The sequence below is a fragment of the Cottoperca gobio genome, chromosome 24, assembly GCF_900634415.1.
Source record: "Cottoperca gobio chromosome 24, fCotGob3.1, whole genome shotgun sequence".
NCBI classification, from domain to species: domain Eukaryota; kingdom Metazoa; phylum Chordata; class Actinopteri; order Perciformes; family Bovichtidae; genus Cottoperca; species Cottoperca gobio.
Genome location: NC_041378.1, coordinates 2342566 through 2364075, shown reverse-complemented (window position 1 = coordinate 2364075; position 21510 = coordinate 2342566). Strand labels below are relative to the sequence as shown.

At 42.5% G+C, this 21510-nt stretch overlaps 1 protein-coding gene across 1 annotated transcript in view; it reads left to right on the top strand.

Moving 5' to 3' along the window:
• Window positions 1-21510, top strand: part of LOC115028887 (afadin-like) — a 78339-nt gene that overhangs the window by 11106 nt on the left and 45723 nt on the right. Inside the window, 8 exon segments of the mRNA XM_029462797.1 lie at window positions 12750-12945; window positions 13159-13271; window positions 13645-13802; window positions 14018-14178; window positions 15985-16142; window positions 17797-17881; window positions 18332-18481; window positions 20711-20755. Of these exon segments, the coding sequence (XP_029318657.1) occupies window positions 12750-12945; window positions 13159-13271; window positions 13645-13802; window positions 14018-14178; window positions 15985-16142; window positions 17797-17881; window positions 18332-18481; window positions 20711-20755 (1066 nt within the window).

Here is a 21510-nt window from a genome sequence, read left to right as displayed (position 1 = left end):
GGCTGCAGTCCAAGCTACTTCTCCTGGTCAGCTGTTTGTCTAAGGAGGCAGAGCCTGATGCAAATGAACCACATGGCACTATTGATACCAGGCAATTTATTTAACCAACCTGCGGAAAGAATTTGAAACTTTTCTGCAACGGATTGCTGCAATGTCCTGGTGCAGTAAATCCTGCAAATATGGGGAATAAAGCTCAGTCCAGGGCTTTGAACTGGGTTTCTGGTGAAGGCCAGTTGATGTCATCTGCTAATTTGAATACTTGTGGCATCAGTTGCATCAGTTTCAGCATGTCTGCAACTTTCGGCAAGACATTTCAAGGCTTTTCTAATGCCAGTTAGAAATCTGCCACAGACATAATGATGACAGGCTTCAGATAAATGTTCAGACCTTGTAAACACTACGTAGTTATTTTGTAGCTACAGTCGTTGTTTTAAAGAACACACTTGTTTGAAACGTTCCTAGGTTTAGTGGCATTTAGGTATCCGTACAGAACTGCCTCCACATTCATTTTAATAGTAATCAATGTGTTGCTTTTATCATTTATCAAGAAAAACCAGCTTATTAAATGTGTTTTATATCTTATAATTTGAATATCTTTGAGTTTTGGTGAAGGGATGTTTTCAATTTGCTTGTTTTTCTGACAACTAATCAATTAACCAACAGATGAAGGAAAATAATCAACCCTTTCCTTTGCTTAAGTAATACAACCTGTGAGAACTGTTACATGTGAGTCAGTCTCGGTCCGTTGTTTGTTGCTTAAGTGCTGTCCACAGTGTTCATGACTTTCATACTTATACTCCTAATAGGGCACACTATAGGGAGACCTATGCATTGTGTCCACACATTGAGGAAATGCTTTGAAACTCATCAGTGAGGAGAGTGTGATAAGCCAGTTACTTTCAGATCCCCGTTCAGATCGAATCTTTATCATCGGGGGGTTGTGAGATTCAGTTCAGCTAGAAGCAGGGGGAATGACTTTGCAGTCTGCCATGCGTACTTTATTATATCCCAGAGAGGCTAATAATTAAAATGTTTTCCAGTATTAGTATTATTATTATTACTCATTATAGCACTAAAGACGAGGACAATATTACCTTTTAATACTCTTTTGTGGAATACTTCTTGCCTGGAGATCTCCTACATCACCATCTCGTTAAAGGATGTGACGAGTTGCCTCCTGATGGGAATCGCCTGTCTGGTCTAGTGTCTTACTTGGTTCTTATACTTGTCTGTCTAATTGATATCATACTGTATGTTTAGAGTAAAGTTACTGTACTTTAAATAATGTGCCTAACTGAGCATTAAGGCCGTCTGGGTTGGTGGGTGGATCTTTGTGTGTATCGGTTTTGTTTAATACAAAAACAATGGAATTACTGGACCTTTTTTTTATCTTTTATACCATACTGTACATTTCTGGCAAAACAATATGTTATAGAAGAAACATTTATTCAGAAGCTTCTTTGGTTAGTTTGGTTTTAGTTGCTTGTTTTATGTGTCACACTCGGGCCAGTTTCTGCCGCAGCAGCACATTTCGCTGCCTCCTCTTTGTTTGTCCACCTGTCACCTGAGAACTGGGCATGGCCTGTCTACCAGCGCCATGGCAACATGACACCCAGCTGTGAAGTGGTTGCCATAGCAGCGTTCAGTAGCTTGTCGGTGTTGGGTTCCTTTGGTGGCGACTGTTCACGGGAGTGTCAGCTGTTTGTGGACAAGCACCCATTGGTGCCGCATGATTCGTACTTTAGTTTAACCCCAAGACTTTGGAAAGACTTTGAAAGACTAAAGTTTGACAATGTTTTTAGTCACAACCCTTTAAGATTTTGCAAAGACTGTGATCTTGCTGATTTTACTGATTTGAGATTAGCACCCTCTCCAAATTGGTCCCAATGCTGAGCAGCTAAATGATTTAGCAGAATTGGTACAAATATGCTATCAAAGCTCTCGTCAACAATTTCCACTGCAGCCTTAATCACTCTTAACCTCAAAGAGTGAGATACAAACACAGAAGTAGGACCCATTTTTACTGAGATGCACATTCACACGGGACTAATATTATCAGATGACCTCCGTATTTAAGCTAATTTGCGGTGAAATGTTTGCTTTGCAGATTCACAAAGGATCAAGCACGCAGACGACCTCTGTGGTTATTAAAAATGTTAAGAGGACCCCAGATAATACCGTTCCCGTGTGAATGGGACTTTAAAGGCTACATTACACTGCAGTTAGTCACTGTTGAGGCCTTGCATATACAGCAGGTAATCAAAAGAGACTGGACGTGTCACACATCCTGATGTCAGATGAGTTTACTGTTGGTCAGTTGGTCAGTTTCATAGTTTGTCACTACTTCCTCCCCCGGTTGCACCAAAGTCACTCCAAGGCTGCGTGAGAGAAAGAGAGCGATGTGGGTGGACCTGCATAATTCAACGCCTCATCCCGACTGTGTTTTGTGTGTGTGTGTGTGTTAGTGCATGTGTGCACACTGCCCTCCTAAAGAGTGCTTTTCTATTCTCTGCACGTTGGGACCTTGAAAAACGGCTGGTAAGGTCACAGTTGTGCTCACGTTCGTGTGTACACGCATGTGTGTTGTGTGTAACTCCATAGCCCTGATCACAAGGTGCCGTGTTTAACCAGCCCCCGCTGTAAACCACTGCAGACTGTTATTGATCTTTCTTGTACACACACACACACAGATGCACACAAACATGCCCAGAAGCATGTGTGACCTTTCTGGCTTTTTCTGAAGTCTCTATTTTCTCTCTCCCTCTCTCCCTCTCTCCCTCTCTCGCTCTCCCTCTCTCCCTCTCTCGCTCTCCCTCTCTCGCTCTCTCTCTGTCTCTGTCTCTGTCTCTGTCTCTCTCTCTGTCTCTCTCTCGCTCTCGCTCCCTCTCTCCCTCTCTCCCTCTCTCCCTCTCTCGCTCTCCCTCTCTCGCTCTCGCTCTCCCTCTCTCGCTCTCTCTCTGTCTCTGTCTCTGTCTCTCTCTCTGTCTCTCTCTCGCTCTCGCTCCCTCTCTCTCTCTCTCTGTCTCTCTCTCTGTCTCTGTCTCTCTCTCTGTCTCTGTCTCTCTCTCCCTCTCTCCCTCTCTCCCTCTCTCGCTCTCTCTCGCTCTCTCTCGCTCTCTCTCGCTCTCTCTCGCTCTCTCTCGCTCTCTCTCGCTCTCTCTCCCCCTCTCTCCCCCTCTCTCTCTCCCTCTCTTCTTTTATAGTTACTGAGAATGAGAGCGAAAATATCAGTAAATGGAGCAGAAGTGAATGCTTCCTCTCATCATCCAGCTAGTTTCTGACTCTCGCTTTGAACGTTTCCACCAGAGGTTAAACCGATGGGACTTTGCCACAGCTGATACTTTGCTGATACTTTTGGTTTGCATTTACCAATGACCAACATTCAACTATATTTAGATTTGACCAATGTAATGCCAAAAGGAAATGAAAGTACGGTGTAATCTCAAATAGTGATCTCTATATTTACATGGCATGACAATCTTATATCCTAACTGCATCTATGAATTACTCACATTTTTTGCGAACAAAGACCTTTGAAGGCTCCAGTACATTCTGAATTTCTGTACATCCAGCTTGAAATAGCAGAACCATGCTGTGTTGTTTTTGTGTCTTGACTTTGAGTTGAACTAGGGATGTTCATTGGAGAACAATGGCTGCTCTGTAATGACCAGCAGAATTTGGCCTCTATTTAATCCACTGATTAACAGAGTTGTTTGTGTCCATCTCAAAAATAGATAAAGTTCCCATCAGTAGCTGGGTGACGGTCACATAGAGTGTAATCCTGTAAATGTTCTGTTAGCACGATGGCGTCCATCAGCTCCTTCACGTAGCCTGGAGTCAGCACGTGGCGCTAGTGTTGTCTCGATAGCTAATGCTGCCACTACTCGACCGTAATTTCAATAAACTCCCTCAAAAGTGAACTATAAACGTACCTACTTCAGAATGGTCACATTTGCAGGTGATAATAACCAGGAGACAAGGTGTGTCTAGCCATGTCGGCTATACATCATGTCTCGCATCACCTCTGGGGTTTACTGTGTGTGTGTGCGAATGAATGACAGGACACAAACTCATCAGCTCTTAACGGCCTTGTGGCGGGCAGTTACCTCACACCCACTTGCACACAATGATTTCCTTCCATGCAGTTACCTGCCAGCCTTGATCCTTGTGTGTTGCTTATGCAGGCGTTGAGGCAGCGAGCGGGTCTGATTTGTGGCCAGGCGTAAACCCCGGGTCCAGACGATTTATACCTTCCCACAATGCTTTACTCTGTCAGGGTGACGGGGTGAGCTGGATGGAAGGGGGGGTGGAGGCTGGACAGCTCGATACCGAAGCAGAAACTCACCTGAAACAAAGAGGCTTTTCTTTGCAGCCACAGACGAGATGTGCATTTACTCAATTCATTCATTCACGACAACAGGCCTCCGCTGCCGCCCTTTGTTTTTCATGGTGGTTCAGGTTGTTGTTGTTCTGCAGGACATTCAGTGGAACAGTCCAGATTGGTGCTGTCGTCATATTCGGTACTAACTTTAAGACTGCTTGGTTAAAATATTTCAATATTTGTCTTCTTTATTTGGTAAAGTCTGTGTGGACTATAGGATGATGGTAGGTTTCACGGTTAGAAAGGTTGTTTAGTGATTCATTACATAAAAACATTTCACATCTTGTAGCCCACGATCCAGTCCAGCAGTTGAAGAGATTGAATTATGAGGTTATAATTTTCAATGTTTCCAAATGTCCAGGCTAATTATTATTAACTGTTGAAAAGCATTGTCAATAATGAGGAATGTACTGATTTTGACTTTTTCTTTACTGATATTAATTCCAATATCCAATATTTGCTCATACCAACTGCCTGATTGGTCTACTTTTTATTTAAGTTAACATGTTGGTGCCATTAAATGTGGATCTGTCACATCTGACCAATGCATCCTTATGGCTGTACTGCTGTTAAACGCAAAACTGTTGCTACAATGGAAGCTCAGGATATCTGAAGCAAACATTTGAAAAGTCTTGTTAAATTCAAGGTCTTTTCAAGATCAGCATTTGCATAAAATGCCTTGAACTTCATCACACAGTAGTTCTTCTCGTTTGTGCACAGCGTGTTCGTTCTTAGATGAAAGCAGAACAGAGTTTCGACCTCAAACTGCATCCCGTCTGATTTTACTGAAACACTAGCATGTCATGATCATTTACATCCTGTTGTAAATGTTCTTCTTTTCCCTTATGAATACAATATTTGAGCAGAACGTTCATGCTGTCTTTAAATGTGACATCTGTAGATACAGACTGAACTACATTTCCACACTTTAATAGCTTTTGTTTTAAACTTTTTGCTTAGCTTAAGGCCTTGCTATCAACCTTTTAAACATCTGAATCACAAAGTATGAAAGAGGTGGACTTGAGTTTCTGATGATACATCTGCTTCCACCGAGATATTTGATCGCGTGGATAATGTGCTGTAAGCCTGGCATCCTTTTGGCTATTTAAAGCAAGAGGTAAAGTATTTCTCCTGCTTCATGTGATGGGATTCTTCTCCTCCTCCTCCTCTGCTTTCTTTGTGGTGTGTATGATGTCTTTGATATGCCTCTGCTGGGATCTGATGTGGGATGAGTTTCCCCTGCACACAGCTGAGTGAAAACCTGGGTCCAGCTGACCTTAGACACGGGCTTAGGGAGGAATCCCCCCATGTTACTGCAGGTGGGGCTGCAACAATATTGTCTCAGGAACTCGGTTCATTTTATTAGGCTCATGTTCTCGTGTGTGTGTGTGTGTGTGGAGGAGACTAAGATGACGCACGGCAGCTGGAATCTATTCTCAATTTCAAACAGCCATCATCCAGAAAGCCCCTCTCCTCCCTTCTCTTTAAATTCATCTTTTCATAGCCAAAACATGAAATAAAAATTTCAAGTATCCAGTGTCTCCATGGAAACTAGGGTTTAACCTTTTTTCTTTTTGGGTTTGCCAGTATTTGTCTTTTAATTTAACACAGAGCTGCAGCATCGGTGCAAGAGAAATCACGATGTTGGAAAAGAAACTTGGGTGTTTACACTTAAAGTGCGAGAAATAAAGCTGAGGTTTTGGCATCCAGTAAAACAGCAGCTTAGCTTTAAACTGGGCCACATATTGCTCAGAATTACTGGTGTTGTGAGGCAGCAATGCGTCACTTAAGCATAGTGATAAGTTGTATTTACAATTTACTGCCGAAAGGTGTCCATTCTTTGTGTTTTAAGAGTGAGACCACTAACTCTGAAATTGGTGCTTTATCCAAGACTAGTGGGCCACGACTATGTAATAGGAAACATTTTACTGCCTTTTAATTGTCTTCATATTGCATTCCTGTCACATCCCAGTGAGCATTATCCCCACTCAATTAAGTTTCTCTTTTAGAAAACTTGAAGTCTGCAGAAAGGAGCCACCGCTTACTGTTGCAGACGTGTAAAGAGAAACAACTCGTGCAAGCTTTCCTGCAAAAAGTAGCCCGTGTGGAAACTAATGGTGATCAACTGCTAACACTTGGACAGCAGAATGAAATGTTGAGGCCTTCAGGGTCTAACAAGGTTACATTTGAGTTTAAAGTGATCGTTCGTTGGGGAGCGTCCTAGAGGCCAAGGTTGGAGTCCAGCTGGGGATCTTTGTTGCATGTCTCTCTATCCCTTCATTTCCTGTACATCTTTATAACATCTACTGTCCAATAAATGCAAAACAAAGTGTTTGTCAGAGCAGGGCTACATAATACTTGTATATGAGGAGCATTTTATACTATACGTTTCAGGAGCGTAAATACAGTATTATTAAATCTGTAACCACAGCAGTAATCCAAATTGATTTCATTACAGCCGGCTATTCAGGCTCTGCACATGCATCTAAAACAGCATCAGAATTAAACATGGAGATATTTGTTATTGCACATTTTATTGTGTTTTAGCAACATAACTTCATTGAGAAAGTTTGTATTCTTGATATAAATGAATGTGTTTTGCATCTAGATCTTAGTGTTTGCCTCCAGTAGACTTGTGCCGCCACAGTAATGAAAGTCTTTTGAGTTATTGTAGTGAATAGTGTACACCGTATGCTAAATAGTCTCTTACTTTTGTAGCAGAATTCACTCGGACGTGCAGCGATGCTCCGTCTCAGCACAGAAGCGTCGTACTGGAGGCCAAAAGTAGTTTACGTGCTCAGAAATGGAGCTCTGGTTATTTTCCTGAACACCTGATAACCCCCTACCCTGCACTCCCTCATACATACAAATATACCCAAGGTGCGTGTGTGCGTGTGTGTGTGTGTGTGTGTGTGTGTGTGTGTGTGTGTGTGTGTGTGTGTGGGTTCATAAACAGCTTTGGAGGCTTGCTGCTCCGTAAGACGGAGAGTGAAAAGAAGATGTGGAAGATAACAGAGTGAGTGAGACACGATGGGGAGCGTGGAGATGGTGACCGATAACTGTGAAGCGATAACTGTAAGAGGTCAAGTGGGCTACAAGCAGGGTTTCTTCTAAAGGTGATTCTATCGAGGTTAAATGAAATCAGCAGAATTTAGTTGTTGTTCGGTTAAAGAGAGATTTCAGCCAAACATAGAAAGTGTGTCAGTCGGTGAAAGTGGTGCAGTTGGACAAACGTTAGCCAGTTTTATCTAAATGCGTCGCAGATTTGAATCGAATTTCAAGAAAATCTGCAAAAGAAAATGCACATTTAGGAGGATGGAAACGCACCTATTGTTTTTCTGCTTGGGAAGTATTCAGTAGCATTTAGATCCTAATGTTACTTCTCCGAGCTTTTTTACGCGCTGTGGTTTGACATGGATGCCTGGACTCGACACACTTCTGCTTCTACAGCTTCTGTTTTAAAGTGATATATTGCAGTTTAAGGTGGGCGGTATGAATAAAGTCACACCGTGTATATGTTATATCAAGTTGATGTATATAAATCGTGATAGATTACCTTTTCTTATTGAGAAACTACTCATGGTTAAAATAACCAGACGTCTTTTCTTTGGCTTATCCAGTTATTAAATACCTGACAGATCCAGATCCAATGTGAGAAGTACATCACCTCCTCGTGTATATAGTCATATTTCCCATCCTTGTATATGTATTACATGAACGCATACATATTACTCAAGTGTAATAAAGTTACTGTGCATGTTTTATGAAGTGGACTATATCACCAAAGTGATTTATTTGACAGTTTCTTAATGCTAGGTGAAAACTGTTTCAAGTTCCTTCCTGTGTTTATTCACACACCATCGCTCCACTGTTACGAGGTGTGGAGTTACCATTTCAAATGTTGTTGTTTTAAAACCTCAAATCCAATCCGGTCTCACATTATTTTCATGGTTTACAAACGGGAAAACTAAATTCCTCTCAAAGTTTAATTCACCACACACACACACACACACACACACACACACACACACACACACACACACACGAGAGAGACAGGCACCAGGTGGATCTGCTTTTTACAGCCAGAGAGTGAAGTCCACTCACTTTCTCATACGAACACAGACGTGACCTTCGACCTCTCTCCCGGCTGACCTTAGACTCTGAGGTGTTAGGCAGAGAGCACACGATGGGTGGATTTTTGAAGTCGGGGTTATCTCGTGCAGCGTGCAGCGTGAGTTTCACACACATGCACTTTAACGGATGGGCTGTTTTTGTGTAACAGAGATGGCATGTGCTACATGAAAGGGTTTCTGTGACCATAAAAGGGAATGTGGGACGTAAGGATGAACTGATGTGGGATCCAGTTATTTAGTATTTATATTAACTGTATACCATCTTTAGATAAAAAAAAAAGACTTCATTAGCAGATATATCGAGTAATTGGTTTATCGCTAATATATACAGTGTGTCACCCAGTTTGAACGTACACACTCTCCCTCCCTGTTTTCCATCAGGTTTTATCTCGCATGATAACAGCTATCTACAACGTTGCCCTTTTTGTGTGTGTGTGTGTGTGTGTGTGTGTGTGTTGGTCATAAATAGTCCTGTCTCACAAGTTTAGTCACAGGTATCGCTAAAGTGTGTGTGTGTGTGATTTCCTTCGCTGATGCCTCTGCCTGGCACATCAAGGAATAGTGCACATACACTAAAGTGCCTCGACTTGACTGGTAATGTGTGTGTGTGTGTGTGTGTTTGACAGACAGCGTGTAGCAGGTCTTATCCGGGCGGCTGTTGTGTTTGGTGACATACTGCTGCTTTAGCACTTCCTGCTGTTTGCGAGAGGCTGTTAGGGATTATTAGAATGAAGCTGCAGAAAGGATGAACTGAACGGTTTGCTCCTGTTTCTGCCCCGTCACATTTGAACATTTCGCAATTTAGAGCATTTAGGAGACATGCTCAAATAAGCTTTAAGTAAACAAGCTAAACACGGTGTCCGAGGTCAGGCTTGAGCCCTTTATAAGGGGAATTTATCCCTTTCCTTTTTTTACAAGGGAAAAATAAAGGTTTTTTCACTATTAAATCGTGAAATTAATCTAAGAAGAAAGTCCCTTACTCTTGCTTGTGCAAACCCCACCACCTTATGTACTACTCAGTGCGTTCTTGAGCTTTTAAGACAAGTCGCATCATTCCTAATCACATTTGGTATTAAGTTTTGTCTGTGTGGCATTCATCCAAATAGGTCCTGGAGTCCTCTTTGCAGTGGTTGTTGTAGTTAATGTTTAATCTGTTTCTAATCTGTAAACTATCCGTACTACTTAAAAGACTACACGATTCACCCAACCTGGAACAAATAAGCAATAGGCTGACAACTGTACATAGTATACATACACTATACAACAACTGAGAATATACATGGATTGCTTTGTGTATAAAGAAATGATATCATTTATTTTTGAGTGTGTTTGGTTACCTACCTTTTTAGGTAGAAATCAAAATGTTGGACTGTCCCTTTTTTCTGTTGGGATAGGAGTGTAGGACTGGAGCACAACACTGAGGTGGGGAGTTTCAAGAGTTAGCCATAGTCTGCAAATATAAGCTTGTACATTAAGACTGTACCATCGCCTTGAACATGGGCGTGTCTGTGCACCATAACCTGTCGGACTGAACCATCTCCTGGGGAAACGGGGGAGTAGCACTGGACTTGAACTGCACATGGTTGTGCTTGTCTATTCCCAGTGGCAGGCTGTGGTTGTACTGGGCAGTGTGTTGATGATCCTCTGCAGGCTCTTAGCTGGGCTTTGTTTGAACCCAAGTGTCTCCACAGTAACAGTTACCAACGGTTACGCAAGCTTGACAACGGCAACCCTCAATGACCCACATTCCAGCAGTAAATCACAACACGCATTCCTCGCTCCACCCTTGCCTATCGAAACTATGCTCTGGGTTTCCACTCTGCCTGGCTGTGTCTCTATCGAACGTGGGGGATAAAAGGGGGACGTAGCGGGTGAGAGATGAAGAGAGAAGAAAGTTTTGTCTTTCATGTAAAGGAAAAACATTGGCATCAGCACTTTACTCCCTATATTCTTTCTTCGTCTTTCTGTCCACATTTATGAATCTGTTTGTGTGAATATATGTGAGAGGGAGGCTACAAACAGACTTTAACCGTGTAGAATGAGTTCAAACCTTTCAAATCACCCTACACACACACACACACACACACACACACACACACACACACACACACACACACACTCATTGGATCTGTCACCTTAGAAGTCGTTTGGCCAGTTGTCTACTCGGCTGTGATGTTGGCAGCAAGGCCTCTCTTTAAAATTCAAATTGCCTTGTTGGCGCCTTGACAGGAAAGATACCCACGCTGTAGAAGAACCACAGTCAGGGTTTTCCTGCAGCTTTTTAAGGCACAACATCCTCTTGTAACATCATAAACAACAGCAAGTCTTTATGTAATAAAACCTGAGAGACCGTAAAGAGAAAATGGTGCCGTTTTCTTTAGGAAAAGCCGCAGAGGAGCAGTTACAGTCATGATTTGTTTTTCTACAATCAATAGAATAGAATATGAATAATGCTAATTTAAAGTGTGTGTGTTCATGTTTTATTGAGGTTGTTGTAGAGATGCGTGTGCAAGTTTCTAAGCTGTAACGTGTTACTGTGTTTATTCTTAGTCGACTTCACCGGGGTGGTACAGAAACATTTCTGTCCTGCTTTTAGAACATCTTTTTTTTTTGCTGAGAGCGAGATTATGTCCTCCATTAAGTTTGAGCACATACTTGGTTTTTAATGTCTACAAGCTCTCTCTGAGATCTAAGGCTTTCTAAGACCGTGTTAATGGAAGTTACTATGAAATATGAGGCCAGTTTCACGGCTGAACCTTAACGAATGCATATGTGCACACACGCTGTGTCAGCAGCACCGTTACATACGATTATATCAGGACTGGATGTGTATATATTCAAGACATTCCTGTTCTATAGTGGACTTTGTGCAGAGGGAAATGTCAACATGTAGGCAATAAATTTGCACTTACATACGCATACAGTGATAGACCCGGGTGTCTATTTCAACCTACTGCTTTCTCACTGCTGTGTGTGTGTGTGTGTGTGTGTGTGTGTGTGTGTGTGTGTGTGTGTGTGTGTGTGTGTGTGTGTGTGTGTGTGTGTGTGTGTGTGTGTGTGTGTGTGTGTGTGTGTGTGTGTGTGTGTGTGTGTGCCGTTTCCTCAGCCAGATACAATAGATAAGAAGGTTAAAACAGGATATATGGTGACACTTTATTTATGGGCCAGGAAGTAAAGAATTATGTCATTAGGGAATAATTTAATAATAATGGAAATTGGAATTTCCTTGAGACAAAGACTGCACTTGAGCCCTTACAATTCCAACACTTTGTTTTTCTTCTGGAGGTGTAGATGTTCAGGTGTAGGTAAAAAGTCAACACTATGTGGGTCAAGTTTTTCTAGTCATGCATCAGAAATAAAAAGCAATTAATTAGTGAATACATGACTCAAAGTAAATGAGATGAGACATTACGATGGGAGTTCCCATTCACATGCTCCATTTTTGGGTTGAAGCCATTTGTTACACTGAATTTCACCATTTATTCAAGTCATAAATCCCTGAAATACGACATAATGACTCCAAGACGCTGAGGAGCACCATAGAAGAACTCGTGCTGTGATCATGGTCATGGACATCTATTGACATTTGGAGATTTCTGTAACGATTACCTTTTTTTTTGGCCATTAGATGCCACTTCTGTTCCCTTATTGTCAATATACATGGGAAAGCCATGCGTCCTCTGAAAGCCCTCAGTCTGTAGTTTGTGGTTGTAAAGTTTCACGAGGCTGTGATTATCCTAGAGGTCACAACATACACCTGCAAAAAATGGGCTCACTACAATGAAATGGCTACTATAGGGACTAGCATCATCACACATTAATACAATTGGGCTCATTACATCCACAAGAGTCTCAGCTTTCCAGTCATACTAAATTTATGCAATTACAAGACTATTTAGAGGCCCCAGGATGTAGAAAGATTTAAATAGAATAGGCGAAAATGATACTGCATGCAAAAACTGCCTTGGATTAGCATAAAGTGGGCATGTGGGGAGACTCGTGGGTACCCATTTTCATTCAGATATCTTGGAGAGGTCAAGGTGACCCCTGGTGAATACGCCGACAAGCTCGCATGACAGGGCTGCTACTAAAAGGATTTATTTACAATGTTAAAACAAAGGGGATCATTAAGCAGGTGGCTTGAAATGAATAAAGTGTCTTCTTTAATCCCAAAGATATTGTTTATCGTTTCCATTTCCAAACTGACTCCCTGTCTCACTCTGTCTCTTAAACAGGACTTGGAGTTTCATGGCGTGATGCGGTTCTACTTCCAGGACCGGGTTGCTGGTAACTTTGCCACCAAGTGCATCCGGGTGTCCAGCACCGCGACAACGCAGGACGTCATCGAGACGCTAGCCGAGAAGTTCAGACCAGACATGAGGATGCTCTCCTCGCCAAAATACTCCCTGTATGAGGTCCATGTCAGTGGTGGTGAGTCCCTTTTAGAGTGGGGATAAGAGGCAGAAATGATCTTAACAATGTAATGTTGGGAATGGTAATAATTTGAACTTGTGTGTGTGTGTGTGTGTGTGTGTGTGTGTGTGTGTGTGTGTGTGTGTGTGTGTGTGTGTGTGTGTGTGTGTGTGTGTGTGTGTGTGTGTGTGTGTGTGTGTGTGTGTGTGTGTGTGTGTGTGTGTGTGTTAGAAGAGCGTCAGCTGGACCTGGACGAGAAGCCTCTTGTTGTTCAGCTGAACTGGAACAAAGACGACAGAGAAGGACGCTTCGTCCTGAAGAACGAGAACGACATCCTTCTCAAGGTCGGCTGCTCTCGCTGTTGTTGTCTGTTAACCTGTCTGACTGTAAACCAGTCGGTTTACTCGTGAGCTGACTCATCCATTCATTCATTCATCACCTGTGGAAAAAGAAAGCTTAATGCTGTTGTTTGGCGTAATTGTTCATCACAAACGCAGACCAGGTTATAATCTAATGTGTCAACAAGCCTTCTGTTACATGTAGGACACGACTAACTAAAGGTTTAAAGCCTTCATCATGATGCAACTTCCTAACATCGTCTTTCCTCGTTCAGTTAATTCATTCATTTAGAATGAAGCACGTCTTTACAAACTGCTGCAAGCTTCTCCTCGCAGTCTCTTGGAGCACATCATTAACTCTTCTTCCCCTCTCTCCCAGAAGAGTCAGAGTAACGGTCCCGAGAAGGAGAAAGATGGAGTGATCCAGAACTTCAAGAGGACTTTGTCCAAGAAGGAGAAGAAGAAGGAAAAGAAGAGGGAGAAGGAGTTTGCCCGAATCCCCGATGGAGACGAGCAGGCGCTCACCCGAGAGGACGGGTAAGACGCGCGCTCGCAGTCATCCATCTTTCTGTCCTTATGTATAATACTAAGAAAAGCACAGCAGGCTCCAAAAGTGGAAAAAGAAATAGGGATATAAATATTTGACCTTTCTGCCCCTTCATCCGTCTTCTTTTATTTTTCCCGTCACTTATTCTATCTCCCCCTCCCCCCCCCCCCCCCGTCATTCGTCTCCCCCCTGTTTTGTGGTTTAGGGAAAACAGTCGTCTGGCGGCAGAGGTTTACAAGGACATGCCGGAGACCAGCTTCACCAGGACAATCTCCAACCCAGAAGTAGTGATGAAGAGGAGACGCCAGCAGAAGCTGGAGAAACGCATGCAGGAGTTTATGAGCAGCGATGGGAGGCCCGACTCAGGTACTTAAACTGTTTGTGAGCAGCTCCTAATAACCCCCTTCTTAAAGAAAGAAACCCAACACTTCTTGTTTACTCGTGTATCCAGACCCTGAGAGAATCGTGCATAGCTCACGGTCTCATAGGTCTCATTGTTCACCGTAGGACCAGCCGATGACTTCACCACAGGCCTCTGAGATGGAGTAGTGTTGAGGCGTAGATCCAGATAACGGCACGGAGAAACATTCCCAGGAGCTTAATGATTCATTATTATGAAATAGGAGGGAAAGCACCAAGACGCTTCCTGCAGCGGGCTGCGTGCCCAGATGCAGCACTCGGGCAAGACGGGCTTTAGTCTCGGAGATAATGAAGAGCTTGATGACTTATTTTTAAGAGCTCCAGAGCTCAAAATTGAGGGAGTGAATCTCAAACTAAACTTCTCCCAGAAAAATGACATCATGCAAATATTCCGAGATGAATCGGCTTAAAGAAAGTGAAAGAAAGTGTGAATGTCTTTGTGTGGCTTCAGTCAAACCTGACGTGAACCCCAGATGCAATCTGCAGAGTGCCCTGAACGTTCACTGCTCCTCTTCATCCAGTGAGGAGGAGGAAGCAGCCTGTGGAAGTGTTCTGCAGCTGTACCCACCTCCAGTAGTGCTTATATAAAGGAGTGGATGGACATTAGGTATTCACTGAACATGCACAGAGTGCACGTTTCACATCGGACCTGCTGATTTCAGATTTGTCATGAAACATTTAAATTCAATCGTACGTTCACGATAAAATATTGACGAATAAATACATTTGACAGGACCGTCTCTCGCGTGGCCATTTCAAGTCGTCACATTCTTTAGTTTTTAATAAAACAGTAACGTGTATTCTCACCGTAAATCCGCCGGTCCGCAGGCGACCGCATGTTGTCTCACGCCGACATGTCTTCATGCACAAAAAGACGTGCATGTTGACTGAATGAAAGAAACAGTGCGAGTGACTCAGGCGTGACCTAATCACTCTGCCAGACAGACGGATGGACACAGCTCTAACCACTGTCCAGGACGGGACGGCTCGTGGTGAAGCGGTGACGCTGTCCCAGAAGAAAGGGCTGTTTTTATGTAACGCTTCTGAAAACCCTGTCGGCTTGGCGGGAGACTCCCTTGTGGGATTTAGGAAGGTGATACTTTCTAGATGACGCATCACATGGCTGCGTGTGCCTCTGAATACAAGCGTGGTACGTTATATATACACTTTATGAGCACTGCAGTCCCTTCCATCTATCGGTTCTACTTTTCTAAGGAGCATTGAATTCAAGCTCATTACTGTTGTTTTGATTAACGATAAGAACGACTTGTTATGTTCAGACTATGGTGGATTGGTGAAGTCTTTACGGTCAGATGCACAACAAATACAGAAAAGCAAATGAAATGCTTTGTTCTCAGGCTCCCTCCACCAATGCTCATTAAATATGTATAACAAGAGGAAATCATGCAAGTAGAAAATGAGAATCTAAGACATAAAATAGTGCACGGACGTTAGACTACAGGGATACAATATAGCATATGAAATGTGATTTATATTACATAGAGATGTGAACCAGTGTAAAGGGAAAGTGCCAATAAATAATATTTACATAGAAAACTAACATGCTTTTGATCATTGGTCATTTTTAAGATACTAAATGTACAAAAGAATATTTGTTTTTGGAAGATTGATTAAGCCACCGCTCAAAAATGAAATACAAAAAGACTCTTTAGTGCCGGAGCAAATGTAGCTCTGGCCTTTTATTTGGTTCCAGGCTGCAACGATTAATAATTCTGTTGTGCTTTCCTGCAGGAGGCACTTTGCGGATATACGCTGACAGTCTGAAGCCCAACATCCCGTATAAGACCATCCTGCTCTCCACAAGAGACACGGCTGACTTCGCTGTGGTGGAGGCGCTGGAGAAGTACGGGCTGGAGAAGGAGAACCCCAGAGAGTACTGCATCGCCCGGGTAACTACGCTTATCTTACTGCACCTCCTTCACCTTCTACCTTTCAGGAACTCCTCGTGTAAACGCACGACCTCGACCACACAGCGTGTCAAACGTCGGTAAAGTTACTAGACACCATTTAACAGTTGAGTCCAATTTGATCGCAAGCAACTCACGACGTGCAGCACGTTGAGAGTGATTTATGTTTTAGTAGAGTTTAGAGCGTACCATTGCCCACTTCTTAACACCTACATCCTCTTAGTTCTCCACTGAACCTCTCTCTCTTTCTCATCAATAAACACCTCCATCATCCTTCTGAGAGGCTGTGTGCGGAGGACAGCCAAGGTCACACACACACACACACACACACACACACACACACACACACATAAATGCACACACTATTCACTGGACTGGCAGATTGAAACAGAATGCTACTTGGCACTAAAACCTTTTGGGAGGAATGCAATTCAATTGCTTTCAGACTGAGTGCTATAGCAGCAGTAGCAGCAGATGATCTGTGTGTGTGTGTGTGTGTGTGCGTGCATTTTTGTGTGTGTGGCCATGACGGTGAACTTGGCTGCCCTCCCCACAGCCTCTCTCATATCTATCGTGTCAGATGGTCTCTGGCTATAGTCAATCATATGAAATAACTGCTGCTCCCACAGCCAATACAATGAAAGACCCTCCAGAGACCGAGCACGCATGCACACACACACACATGCACACACACACACACACACACACACACACACACACACACACACACACACACACACACACACACACACACACACACACACACACGCACACTCTGTTGATGGTCGGTAGCAATTTGCTGATGAGACTAAAGCACATAGAAAGTCCATTAGGTTAGTGAGCATGACAAATAAGCGCTAGTATTCTAGCTAGTAGAGCTTGTGTGTTTATGTTGGGGGGGGAGGGGGGGTGTTAACTGCGATGAGACTGAACTGGGTGAGGAGATGTGGGACGGCTGTAGACTGCAGGCAGCTCTGTAAAGAAATAAAGACATAGTAGCGGCATAATTTCATTAGGAAGTGTAAACTACGTATCACATTCGTACTGCGAGTCATCACTTACAACTAATGTTCTGCCATACAGCAATAACATCCAGTATATATCGTATGTTCCAGGAAATCTAATGGTGTAAGTTTAGTTTAGCCACCTTTTTATATATATATATATATATATATATATACATATACATATACATATATTTAAATATATATATTTAAATATATATATATTTAAATATATATATATTTAAATATATTTAAATAAATTTAAATTTAAAGAATAAAAAGGTTTATAGCAAATCCGGACTGAAATGAATCTTAAACTAAGAATCTTTAAATTCATATATTCCCTCTTTAAACTGAAGTCTTTCTTTGTGCATTATCATTTAGAATACTCGTATTGCACTGTACACACCCTCAGTGTGTATAAACATGTACTGTATGTCTTAAGTAACTGAAGTTAACCATGAATAATCTCTTAGACTGATTCTTTAAAGTAAACACTGAGTGTGTGTGTGATCTTCTGCTCTCCGAGACAGTCATTTAAAGTCTCTTGGCATCTCGATGTGTGTGTGAATGTAACGTCTGAGCCGAACAGAATTTGGTTTATTTTATTTTATGTCGTCTTTTCTTTGCAGCAAGATGATAAGTCGGGCAAGGAAGCGATTCTGGACGACTTGGAGTGTCCTCTGCAGATCTTCAGGGACTGGCCTGCTGACAGAGGTAAAACACACACTCACACACACACACACTCACACACACTCACACACACACTCACACACATGCACAATAAATTCATAGTGTGCTTCTCTCAGACCTCTTTTCTTGGCCTCTGCTGCCCCCTACTGCTGCCTCACAGTCACTACAACTCTTTTAGTCACCTCCACCTCTTATTCTTACAACGTTTTAATATGGGTCTGAAGATTATTATCATTGTTGGTTCTTTTCTGTTTTAATTAGTTGTTTGGTTTATAAAATCAGTCAGAAAATGGTGAATAATGTTGATCAGGGGATGATCTCAAATGTCTTGTATATAACTCAAAGATATTCAGTTTACTGTCACAAAGGAGTAAACATTTAATAAGCTGGAATCCAAAGAAAGATTATTTCCACTATCTAAATAATAATAGTTTCAATGTGGCATGCTAAAGATTGTATTATGTCTTATGTTAGGAGCGCTAGTGTTCCAGCTGAAGAAGAGACCCCCCGACTACCAGGGGAGGAAGGGAAGGAAAGTGGACGACAAGGGTCTGCTGAGGAAGGACGGCAGCAGCAGCTCCCTGCCGCCCGAGAAGCTGCCTTACCTGGTGGAGCTGAGCCCAGGTAGGACCTCCACACACAGCACCATGTCTGCTCCTGTGTCTGAGCATCTCGTAATGTAAACCTACAAACCTTTTAATGGGAGCAGACTGGAGTCAAAACAAGCCATCAAAGTTCATATGAACAGCTGGTAAAACATATAAAGTGACAACATACTGATTGCTGTGTGTGTGTGTGTGTGTGTGTGTGTGTGTGTAAAGGAATTGTCTGGAACATTTTGGTTCAGGTATCTAGAAAGTGCTTGAATTCGCTGTGTACACCTGGGTAACAGTGGCTGTTATTGGAGGTGTTTGCCAACAGGCGGCAGTGTAGCTGCACTCATTAACATTCAGGGTTACTCGAAGGTGACGCTGTCATCCCTTCCCTGCTAATGTGAGTTAATCACATGTGGCGACATGATGGATTCCAGCTGTTCTGTGGTTTCTGTTCCTACCAGCACAGGATTTCCTCACTATATAAAATACACCACAGGAGGTCTAGATTGACTATATTGGAGGCAGATCTTATAATAAGCTGCATTTACCTGTACATGATGGTGCATGATGGTGTATGCTACCTCCGCCTAACTTTGATTTAACACCCCAAAGCAGCTGTAGCTTCATGAAACCTTGCAGCTTCTAAAGCAGATGTTATTACAGTGTTAGAACGTCTAGTGACGTAAGGATGCTTCAAGTTATATGCAGATATTTGGATCTGTATTTACAATCCAATGCAAAAGGTCAAACGACTATAAGTCTGCACCAGAACAAGTGTAAATGTAGTTTAAAAAGATGGATGCCAGAACCCTGGAGGGACAGCTTCTGACGACATCTCTTATGACGTTGATGCATCTTCCATTTGTAGGTGTATGTATATTCATGATGTGATGATACTGATGTAAAGAGCAGAGCATGTTTCGCTGATCTAAACACAAACATCAGGTTTACAACGGAGCTAAATGTTAATTGTATACATCCTCTGAGAAATGGAGGTAAACCACTTGATAAGGAGCAGATTGACCAGGTTGAGAGTACAACACAAAGGTAAGTTGCTACAAAGAAATCCCAGCATTGAGATGACAAACCTATGGGGGCGTTTTGGAAACGACACCTTACCTGAGTCTTGCTATATGTGACATTATGCAGCCCTAACAGCTTGTTCCTGCTACTGATCCCTCTCTCTTTAGCTTCCTTCTTGTCTGTCCTATGCCTCATGTCATGAACTTATCCGGCCTGATGGTGACCCAAACACTCCTCTGCAGTAAACTGTAGCTGACGTGGTATTATTGGGGAAACCACAGCGTCACACATACTAACACATCTACTTCATCCACTGTCAGGTAGACGGGTCACTGTGTCTGGAAAAAGATGGACAATTGATTTGGTGTGTGTCTGTGTGTGTGTGTGAGAATCCTTGAACCAATTTAGATGAGAGCAGGGTAGAAGGCTTACGATGAAAGGAATGATCGCAGCTTTAGTTACCTGCAGCTCAATCCCCCGTACTCATTTAGAACGGAGGTTTTTACTTATCAGCAGATCTTTGTCGTGCTCTAACTTTATTTTAAGGTGAACTTATTCCTTCTGCCCTCGTGCCTCACTCTGTATGTGAAGCTGCTTCGATGATCTTAAAGGACTGTAAAAATATATATTAATATTTAAACCGTCTTCAGTTCTGAGCAAAACGACCAAATATTCATTATTTTTCAGATTTTTAACACTTTAAATACCTGTGGGGGGGGGGGGTCACTGGATCCACAGATATGTCAATGATTAGCAACAGCATCAAACGCATAACATGAGAAAATGGCTCAATCTGGTGTACAATCGTAAAAACTACAATTTTGAAGCCAGAGCTCGAGATTAAAAGAACAAAGTGAACACATACTTCACACTAATGCCGTAAGTTATAACATATGCATTAACACATAACACATGTCTCTAGTGAGGCACGAGGGTTAAAGTTAATTTAAGATTGTAACATCAAGTGTTTCAGTGTGTGTGTGTGTGTGTGTGTGTGTGTGTGTGTGTGTGTGTGTGTGTGTGTGTGTGTGTGTGTGTGTGTGTGTGTGTGTGTGATTAATGGGTTAACAAGGTAATGCTGCATTTTTTTCCTCCTTGCTGCATTTTCACCCTCTGCTATGTGTCTGTTTTCTTCCCCACCTTCGTATGGCATTTTGTGTGTGTGTGTGTGCGTGCGTGTGGGGCCTTGTGCATGTGTCCTCCTACCTCCGCACCTGCCTGCCTGTTTGCCTAGGGCGAGGGAATCACTATGCCTACTACGCCTATCGGCACCACGAAGGTAAAAACAAAAATCCACCACACCTCCTCTGTGTCTGTTGCAATGGCTGATGGGATTGTTGGGAGGGGGTGCAGTGACCCCCATCTGGCCGATAATGATCAAACAGACCCCCCCCCCCCCCCACTGCTTAGTGTAGTGTTGTACTTGGAGTCCTTTAGTAGGATTAACTGCACATGTACAACTTTTAGCTATTTAGAATTTAAGACTTTAATTCCTTTTATTTTGGTAGTTTAAAGGCACAATGAGACGGGTTTGTAAACAAAACATTTAAAGTTGGCCCCTCCTCCCCGGCTAGTCGAGGGTTATCATAATGATGATATATTTGTGCTTTTTGGACAACACACTTCCAGCGAGAGGGATTATTAATGTTATTAAAATCCTTCTCATTGTGCCTTTTAAAGGAATAAAAGCTGAGAGTCAGATGAGAAGGTTTAAATCACTGAACTGTTCGTGCAGTTAGCTTAGCTTAGCTTAGCACAAAGGAAACGGCGAGCCTGGCTCTGTCCAAAGTGGTTTCAATGTTCTCATCGAACTCTTAGCGAGGAAGCAAATCAGTGTATTGAGTATCCCTCAGATTAACACGACATCATTACACTTTAACGATGATTTTTTATGCCTCAAAGACGATCTAAAGTGTTTTTTGGAAACATTTTGTGCATGTTATAGTGACTTCAGCTCAAATACAGAAGTGAACTCTGGGAAATGTATTTTTCACCATAGTTTCAGCAGCAAAGACTTAAAATAAAATGCTTTAA